Source organism: Aulonocara stuartgranti (genome assembly GCF_965226115.1).
Source record: "Aulonocara stuartgranti genome assembly, chromosome: 7".
Classification (NCBI taxonomy): domain Eukaryota; kingdom Metazoa; phylum Chordata; class Actinopteri; order Cichliformes; family Cichlidae; genus Aulonocara; species Aulonocara stuartgranti.
Window position 1 is genome coordinate 4,870,274 of NC_138945.1, and position 16,248 is coordinate 4,886,521.

Consider the following 16,248-nt stretch of genomic DNA (forward strand, 5'->3'; position numbering starts at 1 on the left):
CCGTTTTCGCTTTACCGTCTTTGGACTTTTTTTTTTTTTAATCAGTGTAGGTGAACACTATTGTATCATTCCAATGTACGTTAGCTAGCACCATCTGCAGAAGAAAAAGTCCCCATGAAGTGGCAGTTGGTGTAGTTGTGTGAAGCCTAAGGTGGATGATGAAAGTGAAGACAGACAGGAAGTGCATGGGAAGGAATGAAGCAAAAGGTTGGAAAAGTCAGGATTAAAAGCAAACACAGTTGGATAGCAGATGTTTTACTTTGCCAAAGGCACAGACTCGGCAGCATTTTGGAAAATAGGGACCTGTTAACTCACAGTAAGCTAACCGTAAGCCATATATTCCAAGATGGAGAAGGCTAAGGTATCTTTATATCTGACTTTGACTCTGATAGTCGTCCTGGTCACAGAAGGTTTTGCTCTCCAAAACTCGTAACAAATGAGCACATTATGTCAAATGTTGTCTAAATGCAAGGAGGTACGCAAGTCAAGGCTGTGGATCAGGACGGGTATAGACAATCTCTGAACCAGAAAATAGATTTTTGTGCATTTACCATTAAACAATAATTATTAAACTGGACTTAAGTTGATGTTGACTTTTAGCCTTTGGCAAATTTTAATGCTTTATAATGCCAAGTTACTCATTCCTTTTTTTTAGTTCAATGCAGCATGGAGTGCAGCTAGAGATAACCAACCAAATTTATCTGGCAAAACGGAGATGACTGAGTGCCAAAGATGTCCAAATATAATCTCAAGTTAAACTTATGTCTCTGAACCTAAAATAACAATGTTGTTCCATTCAGACCGAGGTGCATAGAGGTGCCTTATGTTATAGAGCAGGGGTGGGCAATTCCAGGCCCCAGGGGCCAGTGTTCTGCAGGTTTTAGATCTCACCTTGGGTCAACACACCTGAATCACATGATTAGTTCGTTACCAGGCCTCTGGAGAACTTCAGGACATGTTGAGGAGCTAATTTAGCCATTTAAATCAGCTGTGTTGGTTCGGGGGACACATCTAAAACCTGCAGGGACACCGGCCCTCGAGGCCTGGAGTTGCCCACCCCTGTTATAGAGGAAGTAGTTTTTTGTAGGAAGTCACTGATACGTCACACCGAATTTAGTCAAGACGGTGCTATTCATAAAATATGGCAGGATGATCCAGTCACTTTTTACACTTATTAGAAAACAGACCTGAGATCTGTGAGTCCTTGGGTCAGCTCTCAGTCTCTTGAGTAAACCCATTTAAACCTCTGCATTTTATGTATGAAGTCAAAGGCAGACTCGCAGTAAGATACAGACTTCAGATCTGAAATCTGTATGTTCCAGTATCAACACTATTTTGGGTTTGCAATGCATCTATAATACATACTATAGTCTGGGAAACTGAACAAACTCTGAGATGGTTTGCTATTTCAAATTAAAGTAAGTAAAAATCTCAGTATCTACACTTCTAAATCTGTCCTGTATTCTTTACAAACTGACAATCGTTCAGTCAAAGCGCTGTGTATTTTCAGCTTCTTTTCTTTAAAGTTTGCAGACTCTTTTCATTTCCTCATTAGGTTTAAATTTCTCCACTGCATCAATTTGAAAGTCCTGTTCATTTTGTGACGTTCGATTGTACTGCACACTTGGCCTAAATTATAAATGACAGGAGCCGCTCAGGCAGCTGTGATTCTGCATCTTTGTGCAGGTCTGTTGTGATCCAGACGACGCACCAAGGCGGTGCTAAATTTACTCTGTTTTGACGAGACTGAAAACATTAAGAACCTTTTGCTTCAAGCTTTCTCTCACTCTATTGCGCTCATCATACCTCATGTGAGCCCCATGAGCGCAACGTGGGCAAGCAGGCTCTCCTCCAAGCAGCAGTTAGTGTGCATACGTTGGAAAGGAGCCGCTGTGGTCTGAGGCTGAGGGGGAGAGACCGGGTCAGAGTATTTATATTGCAGAACAATCTCCCATGTTTTGTCGCTCGCTCACATTCCCCACAGATCAGATTTCTTTTAAATGATGGTGTTGAGGCCGACGGCATTTTTGAGGTTTTCTCCCAATCTGTTTTTCTTCACAGAAACAGTGGAAATGGCAGATTTGGTTTTGAGAAGGGCTGACATGTCATGCGCAAACACTTACAATACAGACACAGATTTAACACACATGCCTGGCTGCACAATTAAGGTCAGATGTGTAAAAAAAATATATATATATTTATGTATATATGGTCAGCTGTAAAGCCAGACAGATTATCTGAAGGTTTGTGGAAGCTAAAGAATGTTTGTGTTACAGTGAGAGGGCTGTAGTTTGACTTAAAGGGGCGATCCTAAAATAACTACATGGTCCTGTGAAACTATGCGACGAAGTGGGGGAACAGCTGGCGAGCTTCAGGAAATGGATGGATCTCTGGGACTGAATGGGAACGTATGTGACTGCAGACTATGATGAACAGTTTGCAGTGATGGCTTCACTTTTTGGCATATGTAATTAAACATTAAATTAAAATCAGCTGCATTGAGTGAACACCCAAACTCAGTGTGCATACATGGCTGTTGTGTAAAAAGGCTTTCATACAGTGACATATGCACTCATGGCATGCTAGAGTGGATGTAAAGATGGGAGAAGAAAAGTCTAAACGCCTTTATCATCTGCTGGACTCTCCAGTATGTGTAATAAATATTATTTCTATCATAAAATCACCTTTTGGCTCAGCTTAAAAATACCCCCATGCTCTATTTTTAACCATGTTTAACTATTAAGACAAATGGGAACTCTGCTGTATTTGTTTTACTTTACATTTATTGACAGGATTCACTAAGTCACATTCAGTGGCAGATCAGCTGACGTAAGTGACACACACAGCCTATTGGCAAATCGCACATTGGGTGCTCTGTTTAAGTTGGTTTAGAATGCCAACGTGTGCTGGGCAGTTGCCGAACTCTGAGCTCCCCTTTAAACTGTGCGCAAACCTTAGAGTTGCAGTTTCATTGAGGTGCTGTTTTCAATGGAACTGATACCATGCACAGTAAGGAATTTGAGTGTAGTAAAGTTCAGGCACACTTCAAGGACCAGTTTAGCTGTAATCAGCTGATCTCGATGCCAGCACATAGAAGGTGAAGGCTCAGATGGTACATTTTTACACATTCTTTTGACACTACTCTTCATGTTCAGCATGCCCACAGTTGTTGCGTATGTGCAAGCCTCTTTACAACCCATCATCACCCAGGTCCTTTCACGCCGTATCTCGCTGAACCACTGTCATAATCTGCTGTCACTGATGTCTGTTTTGTTCTGTGCTGGGTCGTGCAGCTGCTCTCATTGCCTCCATGGAAATCGAACTCTTCTTTGGAAGACAGTGGTTTTGACTTAAGTTGAGACACACACACACACACACACACACACACACACACACACACACACACACACACACACACACACACACACAGTGCTGAGAGGAAGGAAAAGAACTTCACTCGTATTGTACACACACTCAACCAGCAGATCGGTTTCGGCTGTGTGGGAGGACCTGCTGTGCAGTGTATGTAGTCCAACGTGTGGGCAGATACATGCTGTCAAATTATATTTTGAAAGTGTGAAGTTATTGCAGCTAATGGAAACACTTTATAAATACTGTAAGGCAAGGCTGAGATCCCAAGAGTTCTGAAGGGTGTGAATGTTTGTGTTTCAGGTGGAACAGAGTAAAGTTTTGATAAAGGAGGGAGGAGTCCAACTAACCCTAACCATCGTGGACACACCAGGGTTTGGCGATGCAGTCGACAACAGCAACTGGTGAGGATTGCCCACGAAGACATGCACAATTTGATTCTACCAAGCAATCATATGCTCTTTGTTGTACAGTCCACTCTCTCTGACATCATCTTTCCATGTTCCCAGCTGGCAGCCTGTCATTAATTACATTGACAGCAAATGCGAGGACTTCCTGAATGCTGAGTCGAGGGTCAACCGCAGGTCCATGCCGGACAACAGAGTCCACTGCTGTCTATATTTTATAGCACCATCTGGACACGGGTGGGTGCTGCATAAGATGATATAATAAGATGCAGATGTAATTAAGAGACATGAAATGTTCGAAAGGTGGCAGTGATGCTGTCTGCATATAACTGGAAAGGATGTACTTGAGTGTCTGTCTGTCTCATAAAAGAGGAGCCTGCCAGCCAGTATTTGTGACCCACATACAAACCAGTTCTGCTCATGCTCAGTAGAGTTTCCTGATCTCCATCACTGAATCACTCAGAGTGGAGACTCGCAGCAGCTCCCAGGAACAGCGCTTTCAACTCAGACGTGCCATACTGTCTTACGTTAGCGTCCGTGTGTGTGCGCGCACCTCTCAGGCTTTGGCGATGGATCTAAACCTGCAGAGTTGATTGGCATGCAGTGTGTTTAAAATAACACTAATTTGTTAAATATTTCAGCAGCCCAAAGCATAAAATGTGTGAAACATGTTGCTGTCTGTGAATGTCAAAACACACTCTGACATTTTCTGATCATTTTAGCTCAGCTTTAAGTGCCTCCATGATGCACCTTAACTGCATTGAGGCAGTGACAAAGACAGGAAACCTGTCTATGAAAATAAACAGTCTTCAATCGATCATCCAGCAAAGTCGGGCTCACTTGTCAGATCAGCTGCAATTTGTGCCATCCTACATCAGCTGAAGGCTCAGCGGATTCCCTTCTAGACATCAGATGGGCAAGTGTCACATGGGTTTTTATGTTGAGGCTGCTTTACCTGTTGTTTTAGTTGTTCAGCAAGCAATTTAGAACCCAACTTCACCTCAGGACCACATTTCACATGGTTTCTGTCTAAATCAGTGTCATATTATTATCATTAATGCCAGCTCTATTCTGTGCTGGGGCCTTCCTGCTACTGTATCCTTTGGTTTTACAGTTATACAGAAGGAAGGATATGGAGGCCCCACAACACATGTTCCAGGTATAATTTACTCCCGACAGAAATGACAATCTTTCTTGAATTATGAGAAAAGCACACAAGCAGTTGAAAAGTTCATTAAATGTTAAATAAGCCGGTCTTATCTCTCCCCTTAAAGTGTAATCATGCACAAAACGGTCTGTTCAGGTATTCTGTTCCTGCTGCCTCCAACATAAAGAAAACGGTGGATGCTTTATGCTTTTCTCCTAACCATCGAGAAACAAGCATTAGTACATGGTTGAACAAACGACAGGTCATCCTGCAACTGGAGATGCACATTTTGGTTTTCTTTGTTAAACAACTGCTGCAGTTTGTTTATCATCAATAACAGATCAGATTTTAACATGTGAATTTTACAACATAAATGGTTCTGCCACACCACAGCTTCTTGTATTCTTTGAGCAGTGTTCTAAGTTTAAAGTCAGAGACAAGTCAGTAAATTGTCCACTTCACTGAGAAGATGCATCACTTAATTACGCTTTTACTGTCACCCCAGAGGAATCTGCCTACATTTCCAGCAGACTCTTTACCACTTTTAAATGATCTGCAACAAGCTCCAGAAGGCCCGTTTCCACACTGCTGCCTCCAAAAGTCACTCACATGTGGCTGTAAAATGTGAAATCCTATAAATCCTGCTTTAGAAGTAAACTGCATACTTATTTCCAGACCTGTCCTCTCTGTGATGTTTTAGTTCCCCGGAGTAACTACAAGAGTTCTGACAGTGAGTCCAGCTTTCTGTAGACAAAGTGCCGCTCATGCTGGTTTGATTAATCGGTGTCAGTGTGTGGGAGATTTCGGATTTTGACTTCACAGAAATGCCCTTCGAGTCTCCTGCTCTAACCAGACACTCTGACTCCAGTGTTATCTGGGGCTGCCTTCACTCCAGCTCTCCTCTGGTGCAGCAGCATTATATCCAAAGCTGTCCTCACTCGCTGAGCCGCCCAGCAGCTGTTTTGCTGGCCTCTTTCATGGGACAACTAATTCAACTCAACACGCAGCAAAAAGCATTTGCAGATATATAAAGTGCTTTCATGTAGACAGTGGTAATCCATTGAGCTGGCAGAATAATAACTGTATTATAGTTTTGAATGCAATGCTAAACTTATTGTGTGCGATTCTATTTTACGTTGAATAGTTTTCCCCAGAAAGGTTAAACTACATAATGAGCCTTTAACCTGCACATTATACAGGGGGCTATTTAGTATTATACTCCATTAATTTACTATCAGTCCACTGGAACACTGATGTAGTGGGCTGACAGCTAACATTGTAAACAAACTGAGAGAGAAAAGGAAAAATTAATGATTACTGCATTCACGACAGACCCTCAATGTTTGTGATGTGATTAGGAATTTCACATAAGGTATTTCCCAGCTATATTTTGGAAAGGGGGCCTCAGAAGGATCAAGGTTATGGACTCTGTAGCATGAGGAGTGGATTCTAATGGTCACCTTGAATGCATTTCTACTGTGGTAGCCTGGAAGCATTTGGCTTCTCTATTTTAATCTGACTTCTATTGTATGTCATGTACATTGTACAAGAACTATTACAACAGTGTTTATATTGTATACTTAAATGTAAAATGACAACAAAGTAGACTCTGAAGCCATCGCAGTGTTTGTTTTGTTGTCCTCATGAGAGGATTGTATTGGACTCTGTTGTTCCGGTCAGTTGTTGGCAGTACTGAGTAGTGGACTTGCTTTCTAAGTAAGTGTTTTCTGGTGTTGCTCACTGAGGAAGAGTAGAGGCTGCAGCAGAGAGGACAAGTGCACATCCTTTAGGATTTTGGCTGAAAATTTGTCCAACATCTCTAACACAAGTCACTGCACCGGCAACTGAGAGTGTCGAAGGACGGTCGCCATTTTGAATTTACATTCAGAAAATGGCAAAAAAACAAGAAAATCTTCCACTCCAACAGCTGATAATACAAATGTGGTTTGTTCTGTTAGGACTGACTGTGTGCCCGCACAGCTTGGCATTCAGAGGTGAAGACCCTGTGGCTCCCTGACAGTCACTTGCTGTGGGCTACATGTATTGTACAGTTTTGTGTGGCCCTCTGCTGGTGACCCACTGAACTGCTCTGAACTAAAGAGGCACACTGTGGTATTTTCTTTAGATTCAGTCTTGTGAGTTGATTCCTCATTCATGTGGTGAGTCACGCAGCCAAATACAGCTGCTGACCCACTTAAAATAATGTAATGCTATTCAACTACAGCTTCATGAACTGACACATCAGCCCCAATGAACTGTATATAATTTACAGGGAGTGCAGAATTATTAGGCAAGTTGTATTTTTGAGGAATAATTTTATTATTGAACAACAACCATGTTCTCAATGAACCCAAAAAACTCATTAATATCAAAGCTGAATGTTTTTGGAAGTAGTTTTTAGTTTTTAGTTTTAGCTATTTTAGGGGGATATCTGTGTGTGCAGGTGACTATTACTGTGCATAATTATTAGGCAACTTAACAAAAAACCATTCTATCTCCCTCGGGAATTTTCTGCCGTTTACATCTGCGCTGTTTACATTCCACCAGATGCTAATGCTAAGCTAGCGTTAGCACAATTGAGCAGCAGCATCAATAACAGCCTGGTAGCACACCCGGACAGTGTCTTTATTGCGGCTGGGGATTTTAACCACGCGGACCTGAAATCTGTACTTCACAATTTCCACCGTAATGTGAAGTGTGCTACCAGAGGAGATAGAACGTTGGACCAGGTGTACACCAACATGGCGAATGCGTACAGAGCCCAGGCTTATCCCCACCTGGGTCTGTCAGACCATCTCTCCCTTCTGCTACACCCAATATACACACAAAAGATCAAGAGCACTGGGATTACAACCAAAACAGTGAGAACATGGCCGCAGGACGCTATTCCGATACTTCAGGACTGTTTCCACTGCACAGACTGGGATGTATTCAAGGTGCAGGACACTGACAATCGTGTCGCATTGGACAGTTACACCTCCACTGTCTTGGACTACATCTGTTTCTGTGTGGACAATGTAACAACTTGGAAACGATTCCGTGTGTTCCCTAATAATCCACCCTGGATGACACACGGAGTTCAACAACTTATTCGAACAAGGAACAACGCTTTCAAATCCGGGGACCAGGAGGCATACAGTGCTGCCAGGGCCAACCTGAGAAGAGGCATCAAGACTGCCAAGCAGCAGCACAGGAGGCGTATCGAGGCCAGGTTTGAGAACAACACAAACCCAAGGCAGGTCTGGGAGGGCATCAGGGCTATCACGGACTACAAAAGAAGAACACCATCACCCTCAGCCGACAGTTCTACTCTGGCTGAGGATCTAAATCTCTTTTATGCCCGTTTTGACAGGGAGAACACCGACCCTGTCCTGTCCCCTCTCCCCTCAACCGACCCTGCTCCGGTCCTGAGCACTCATGAGCTGAGGCGTGTGTTCCGGAGCATTAACACCAGGAAGGCGGCCGGGCCGGATGGAGTGCTGGGCCGGGTGCTAAAAGACTGTGCTGCGGACCTGGCGGACGTCTTCACCTCTATATATAACACCTCGTTGTCCTGTTCACTGGTACCATCATGTTTCAAAGCAGCAACCATCGTTCCCATCCCAAAACAGTCAAATGTCACATGTCTGAACGATTTCAGACCTGTGGCACTCACCCCCATTCCCGCCAAATGCCTGGAGAGACTGGTCATTAAACACATCAGAGCTGCTTTTCCACCATCCCTGGACTCGCACCAGTTTGCATACAGGGAGAACCGGTCAACCGAGGATGCGATCGCCACAGTGCTGCACACATTACTGAAGCACTTGGAACACAGGAACACCTATGCACGGCTCCTCTTTGTAGACTACAGCTCGGCTTTTAATACCATCCGGCCATACAAACTCCGTCCCAAACTCCACCAACTGGGACTTAACTCCTCTCTGTGCAACTGGATTGTGGACTTCCTCACTAACCGTAGACAGAGTGTCAGAGTGGGTAAGAACACCTCTTCCACCCTTGTGGTCAACACCGGTGCCCCTCAGGGGTGTGTTCTGAGCCCTCTGCTATACACTCTCTTCACTCATGACTGTATTTCCTCCTGCGCGTCCAATCTCATTGTTAAGTTTGCAGATGACACTACAGTGCTCGGACTTATATCCAACAATGATGAGACAAACTATAGGACAGAGGTGCAACAACTAGAGTCATGGTGCCACGACAATAACTTGGTCTTAAACACCAAAAAGACCAAGGAGATCATTGTAGATTTCCGGAAGAGGGGTCATAACAACCATCTGCCTCTCTTCATTGGCAGTGAGGCGGTGGAGAGGGTGAGCAGTTTTAAATTCTTGGGGGTAACTGTGACCGAGGACCTGTCCTGGGGCAACCATATCACCTCAGTTGTACGGAAGGCCCAACAGCGCCTCTACTACCTGAGGAGACTGCGGAGCGCACACATTCCCAGATCTCTGATGTTGAACTTCTACAACTGTGCCATCAGCAGCGTTCTGACGTATGGATTTCTAGTGTGGTTCCCCAGCTGCACCAAGGCCGATCAGCAAGCACTCCAGCGGGTGGTGAAAGAAGCTGGCAGAATTATTGGAACAAGTCTGCCAGAGATCAGTAATATCTTCCCCACTCGCTGTCTGAGGAGGGTGCACAGTATCCTGCGGGACCAACATCACCCTGCGCGCCACCTTTTCCATCTGCTGCCCTCAGGGAGAAGGTACAGGTCTATACAGGCCAGAACATCCAGACTGGCCAACAGCCTGTATCCACAGGCTGTGAGGCTCCTGAACTCTCTGCCCCCCTCTCACGGACAATAACCATATCCAACTTCTTAATAGCAATGAACTGGTCTGCATTGGTGCATCATATCTTTATTCTCTTCCCCCTCCTGCCCCCCCCCCCCCCCCCCCCCTCTTTCTTAAATAGATAACTATCATATCTGATATCATATCTCACAGTACAATAATATTGAATGGGTTGCATTGTTGTATTTTGTCATGTTTCTCAGGTCTTTGTCTGAATTTCTACGAACATTATTGCTAAGGATTGTCTTATTGCATTGTAGTCACACTGGGTTAAATATGTACACTTGGGTTTTAAGGGGTATTTATTATTTTCTTCTTTTTTTTGGGTTGTATGGAAGCCCCAAACGCAATTTCATTGTTCTTGACAATGACAATAAATAAATAAATACTAAATACTAAAATACTAAAACAAATATATACCCATTTCAATTATTTATTTTTACCAGTGAAACCAATATAACATCTCCACATTCACAAATATACATTTCTGACATTCAAAAACAAAACAAAAACAAATCAGCGACCAATATAGCCACCTTTCTTTGCAAGGACACTCAAAAGCCTGCCATCCATGGATTCTGTCAGTGTTCTGATCTGTTCACCATCAACATTGCGTGCAGCAGCAACCACAGCAACCACAGCCTCCCAGACACTGTTCAGAGAGGTGTACTGTTTTCCCTCCTTGTAAATCTCACATTTGATGATGGACCACAGGTTCTCAATGGGGTTCAGATCAGGTGAACAAGGAGGCCATGTCATTAGTTTTTCTTCTTTTATACCCTTTCTTGCCAGCCACGCTGTGGAGTACTTGGACGCGTGTGATGGAGCATTGTCCTGCATGAAAATCATGTTTTTCTTGAAGGATGCAGACTTCTTCCTGTACCACTGCTTGAAGAAGGTGTCTTCCAGAAACTGGCAGTAGGACTGGGAGTTGAGCTTGACTCCATCCTCAACCCGAAAAGGCCCCACAAGCTCATCTTTGATGATACCAGCCCAAACCAGTACTGCACCTCCACCTTGCTGGCGTCTGAGTGGGACTGGAGCTCTCTGCCCTTTACCAATCCAGCCACGGGCCCATCCATCTGGCCCATCAAGACTCACTCTCATTTCATCAGTCCATAAAACCTTAGAAAAACCAGTCTTGAGATATTTCTTGGCCCAGTCTTGACGTTTCAGCTTGTGTGTCTTGTTCAGTGGTGGTCGTCTTTCAGCCTTTCTTACCTTGGCCATGTCTCTGAGTATTGCACACCTTGTGCTTTTGGGCACTCCAGTGATGTTGCAGCTTTGAAATATGGCCAAACTGGTGGCAAGTGGCATCTTGGCAGCTGCACGCTTGACTTTTCTCAGTTCATGGGCAGTTATTTTGCGCCTTGGTTTTTCCACACGCTTCTTGTGACCCTGTTGATTATTTTGAATGAAACGCTTGATTGTTCGATGATCACGCTTCAGAAGCTTTGCAATTTTGAGACTGCTGCATCCCTCTGCAAGATATCTCACTATTTTTGACTTTTCTGAGCCTGTCAAGTCCTTCTTTTGACCCATTTTGCCAAAGGAAAGGACGTTGCCTAATAATTATGCACACCTGATATAATGTGTTGATGTCATTAGACCACACCCCTTCTCATTACAGAGATGCACATCACCTAATATGCTTAATTGGTAGTAGGCTTTCGAGCCTATACAGCTTGGAGTAAGACAACATGCATGAAGAGGATGATGTGGACAAAATACTCATTTGCCTAATAATTCTGCACTCCCTGTACAGTTTCATGGATGCTGTATTTTAGCATTTTTTTTCCATCCTCTAGTCTTAGTCCAGGGATAGGGAACATTAGTCCTCGAGAGCCAGTGTCCTGCAGGTTTTAGATCTCACCCTGGGTCACCACACCTGAATCAAATGATTAGTTCATTACCAGACCTCTGGAGAACTTCAAGACATGTTGAGGAGCTAATTTAGCCATTTAAATGAGCTGTGTTGGATCAAGGACACATATAAAACCTGCAGGACACCGGCTCTCGAGGCCTGGAGTTGCCTACCCCTGTCTTAGTCTGTAGATATTCAGCCTCTGAGAGTAAAGAGAAATCCAGCATGCAAAGGGACGAAGCAAATATTTCTCTAACTCAGTCTTTAAAGGAAAATGGTTTATTCACTCAGCACATGATGAGCATCCTCGGCCAGTAGCTATCTGTCCTCCTCATGCTTTTCCTTCTCTGTCTCCTCTTCAGCCTAAAACCTCTTGATATAGAATTTATGAAAAGGCTCCATGATAAAGTCAATGTCATACCTCTCATCGCAAAGGCTGACACACTGACGCCTGAGGAGTGCCATCTTTTTAAAAAACAGGTATTTCTGCACATTTGTGTCACATTAAAGGTGCTAACTAAGGCATACTGAGAAACTGAGCTGTTGCATATGTGCCATCATCTTTACTTTCTACAAGCAGCACATACAGTGGCATGCACACATTTGGGCCTCCTTCCATTCAGTAATGTTAAACTAAGCAACATTGTGTATCGTACACCCAATACAAGTGAAGCTAATGTGATATCTTAGCTCTGTGTATGCAGATCTGTTGGTAACTGATCACTTTCTCTCTTCAGATTATGAAAGAGATTCAAGAGCACAAGATTAAAATATACGAGTTTCCAGATGTAGACGAGGATGAGGACAATAAGCTGGTCCGGAAGATCAAGGTAATGAAGGATGCAGTTCTTTTCAAGCTTGACTCAGGGTTTTCCGATTGATCTCCGCAGGGACAACCAAAGATCGGTGTGTCCTTTGTTCAAGGTCCACATATAGCTGCTGCTATCTCACTTATAAGGCTGATTGAATAACTGCTCATCAGATTTAAAGACAGACTGATGAACTTTGGTGACTGTCATGCACATAACTCCCTGACGCAGTCACTGTTGTCATGCATATATGAATATACAGAAAAGGTAAATAAGAAGTGAGATTTCTGGTACCGGATGCTTCCTGGTTTCCATTTGTCATCCAAAAACTGTTGTGTTTGAGCAGACTTTTGTTTCTAAGCGTCAAATGGTCCATGTGGAAAGCAAATCGACAAAAGAGTTTGCTAAAATGCAATTTTGACACCAACAGTTTGTCTGGAAACAGTTTGGCTTTATATTTGCATTATAAACCTTTGCCAGCAAGTCTGGAAACACTGACCATTGCCTCCAGACAAATTCTGACACATCAGCAGATGATAGCTAGCCGGTTCCTGCATTGGCTTTTAGATTTTCATTACAGTTTTGAGATACGTTAGCTGACTTTTGGGAAAACGTGTCAACAGAAAATGCATATTAATTATGTAAATGTTAGAAAATAGGTCCTTATGGTTTTGCTGATCATTTCTCCACTTTTGACTGATGACTTTGACAAAATGAGATGATATAATGATCACAGTGAAAAAGAATGAAAACTTGACAGAAGTATGAATGTGATGAAGGTGACCACTAAAGCTTCAGTGAGTGTTGATGCTTGCTGTTCGGCGGGAAACGCACCTGACTCGTTACAACAGTTAGATGTGAAGTCACACCAGCTTTAAAGCTAAATTTCACTTATATTCCTTTATGGCAAATTTATTCTCTTTATTTGTAGTAGGGCTGGGCGATATGGCCTAAAATCCATATCGCGATATAATTTGAAGCATGTGCGGTAACGATATATATCGCGATATATTCTTTGCTTCTGTATAACGTATTTTCCACACTATAAGGCACACTTAAAATCCTTTAATTTTCTCAAAAATCAAGAGTGTGCCTTATGTATGAATTCTGGTTGTGCTTACTGACCTCAAACCATTTTGGCGTGCAGAAATCTGTTTAAATAATGTTTTGATGGATTGTCACAGTATTACGGCTGCCGTAGTGAGGAACTTCGCGGAGTAATCTGGGTCCAAAACTCCGTCTGCTTCAGGTCCCAAAGTCAAACGAACACTAAGAGTTAAAAACGGTCTAAATTCTTTCATCTTTAATAAAATCATCAGCGTTGCTGCTTTAGCAGGTGTAACAATTAAGTTTAACATCCATGCATCCATGAAAAGAAGTTATTCAATTTAACGGAGTTAGAAGTTAACAGGAAGTTAGCTCGCTAGTTTCCACCTAAACATGACATGCCATGTTCTGATTGAGAGATTTTTGAAACTAATTCTAACTGCTACCACTTCCAACATAAATGAAGACAGAAAACTAAACAGCAGTGACGTTTGTAGGGTTACTGAAGTTAGACTACCTGGTGTATATAATGTTGTGCTACGTGATTGCTAGCGACACAGCTATGTTAGCATAACATTAGGACAGTGAAGCTAGAGGATGGAGGATGTTCAAAGAGAAGATATAAAACAAAGTTCTAAGCTAATCGACCTTAGTGTTCTCCTTTTTAAAAATAAGAATCGATAAGAGAATCAATAATGAATCGAATCGTTAAAAAGAATCGAAAATGGAATCTGAATCGTGAAAATCTTATCAATACCCATCCCTACCCGGCACATCGTTTTCAAACCCCCCACGGTCTTTTTGCTACTCGGGTTAAACAAACCCCAGCAGCTGTCTATTGTATTAAGACATACATGTACACTATTTTTATTAATAGAGATTTCGCTACTGAGGTTAAACATGATATATAAGTCACTTAGATCACTTCTAAATGTTAATGTTTGGTTTATTTCAGTGTTTTATTTGTTCCTGAGTAAATTGGTTTGGCTGTGATTAAAGTTAAGCTTCATAACATATTAATCACAGTTAAATTAAGAGGGGACGGCAGTAAAAACTCCGGACCTGTGACATCATCAAGTACGCTGGTGTTCCAATTGTACAAATCGCGAGTCCGTGCTCGCGTTCTCGGCAAGTCCGTACTCCCGTGCGGTCTCGGCAAGTCCGGTCTCGCCGAGAACGCAAGTACGTACTTGCCTACTTAGAATTGAGAAAGGGCCCTGAACTAAAACAATGCTCAACTTGTTTGTTCTCCAGGAAAAAATGCCGCTGGCAGTGGTTGGCAGCAATGTCGTTATTGAAGTGAACGGCAAGAAGGTCAGAGGTCGTCAGTACCCATGGGGTGTGGCAGAAGGTAGGTTGACTCGGATCCTGTGCTGGAAAGCAAGTTTTCATTCCGTAGCCAAACCGGAAATCTGTAAAATGACCTAGAAAACAAATGTAGGCCCTTGAAACCTTTTATGATTTGCAGCAATGACGATTATTTTCATCTCTCATCTGGTTTTAAGAGTTGCTGTATGTCACTGCACTTTGGTCAGACAATGACTGATGTGAGAAAGAAGGCTGGAGCATGGTGTTTGAAGGTTGATGGTGTTTGAGAGCGTCCAGCAATAACAGTGTTCTCTATTTTTGGAATGGATGAAGCATGATATTTCTGAGTGTGGAACACGGTGCATGTTCTCCACAACAACCCCCTGTACCTACTCAGTGTGTTAACTACCAGCTAACACAACGACTTGTCAAAATGTAAACAAGGAAATCTGTTCATAAATGATCAAATGCAACCCATAAAAGACAAAATATCACGTTGTGTAATGTGAAAATTTCTTAGAGAGGTCTTTCTTAAAAGCCTTTGCCTTTCTAAGAACTTTGCTAATCACTAAAGCTCTTGTTTCCACCTCCTGCAAACTATAAATAAAAGAATAGTACCTTTTGTGAGCTGAAAGGAACCCTGTGGCATTGATCAAACTGACACACAAACAAGATCCCTCCCAACCCAGTTAGAGTAGACTTGAGACCTAGTCAGGTTTGGGTCTTTTGTACCTGAGTATCAACTGGAATCTTCAAGACTCAGACTTAACCTCTAGGACCAACTTCATCCACTAAGTTGGGGGCCATTGAGTAGCCAAAACGCCTCCAATAAGATGAGACCTGTTTGTCAACAGCAGTATCAACTAGCTCTAATGAAGATTTTTCACCATTCATAGAAGACATTATATCATCAATTAACCTACCAATGGGAAGTGCCTGGGAGATCAGCAAAAAGTGTGTTCACTGCCAACCCTTGGACCTTGCTCAAACCACGGCTTTGCTTCATCAGACACAACAACAAGTCCACATATAGCCACATTCTGACCACACGTTGCTCTGGAGTCTAAGAACTTTTTCTACTTGTTTTTCCACCAGAGGAACCAGTTTGTTGTTTTTTTCCCCCACTAGAGTCTAATTGTTCTTAGAGTTGTACTTTCCAAAACCCTAGGGATAAAACTGGGACTTTTATATTCTCTGTCATTGCAAACAACTCCTGTAGATTGAACGGCAATGAAGTCCAGGTCCTGTTAAGCATTTATGTAGAAGTGAAGGTTTGGGCTGTCTTTAATACATCAATTATAATTTGGTTTTGCAGGGTTTTAAACTCTGATTAATACATTGTTAATACAAGACTTTGTACACTACCCCCAGAACTGCATATACATGAAGTCACACATACTGCCAGGACTGTGTGAATGTACTTGAATCTGTTGGGATCCCAATTACATTTTGACAAGTAAAAGGTTATCTGGTTGGTTGTTTCTACATTCTTACCTTGTAC

The 16,248-nt window shown here is 42.7% G+C and overlaps 1 protein-coding gene across 2 annotated transcripts in view; it reads left to right on the forward strand.

Annotated features, from left to right (window-relative positions):
- Positions 1–16,248, forward strand: part of LOC309711564 (septin-7-like) — a 63,053-nt gene that overhangs the window by 37,003 nt on the left and 9,802 nt on the right. For both annotated transcript variants that reach the window (XM_082541965.1, XM_082541966.1), the window contains exons 4-8: positions 3,673–3,773; positions 3,879–4,013; positions 11,946–12,063; positions 12,321–12,413; positions 14,694–14,790. In XM_082541965.1, coding sequence (XP_082398091.1) covers positions 3,673–3,773; positions 3,879–4,013; positions 11,946–12,063; positions 12,321–12,413; positions 14,694–14,790 — 544 coding nt within the window. The remainder of the gene's footprint in view (positions 1–3,672; positions 3,774–3,878; positions 4,014–11,945; positions 12,064–12,320; positions 12,414–14,693; positions 14,791–16,248) is intronic.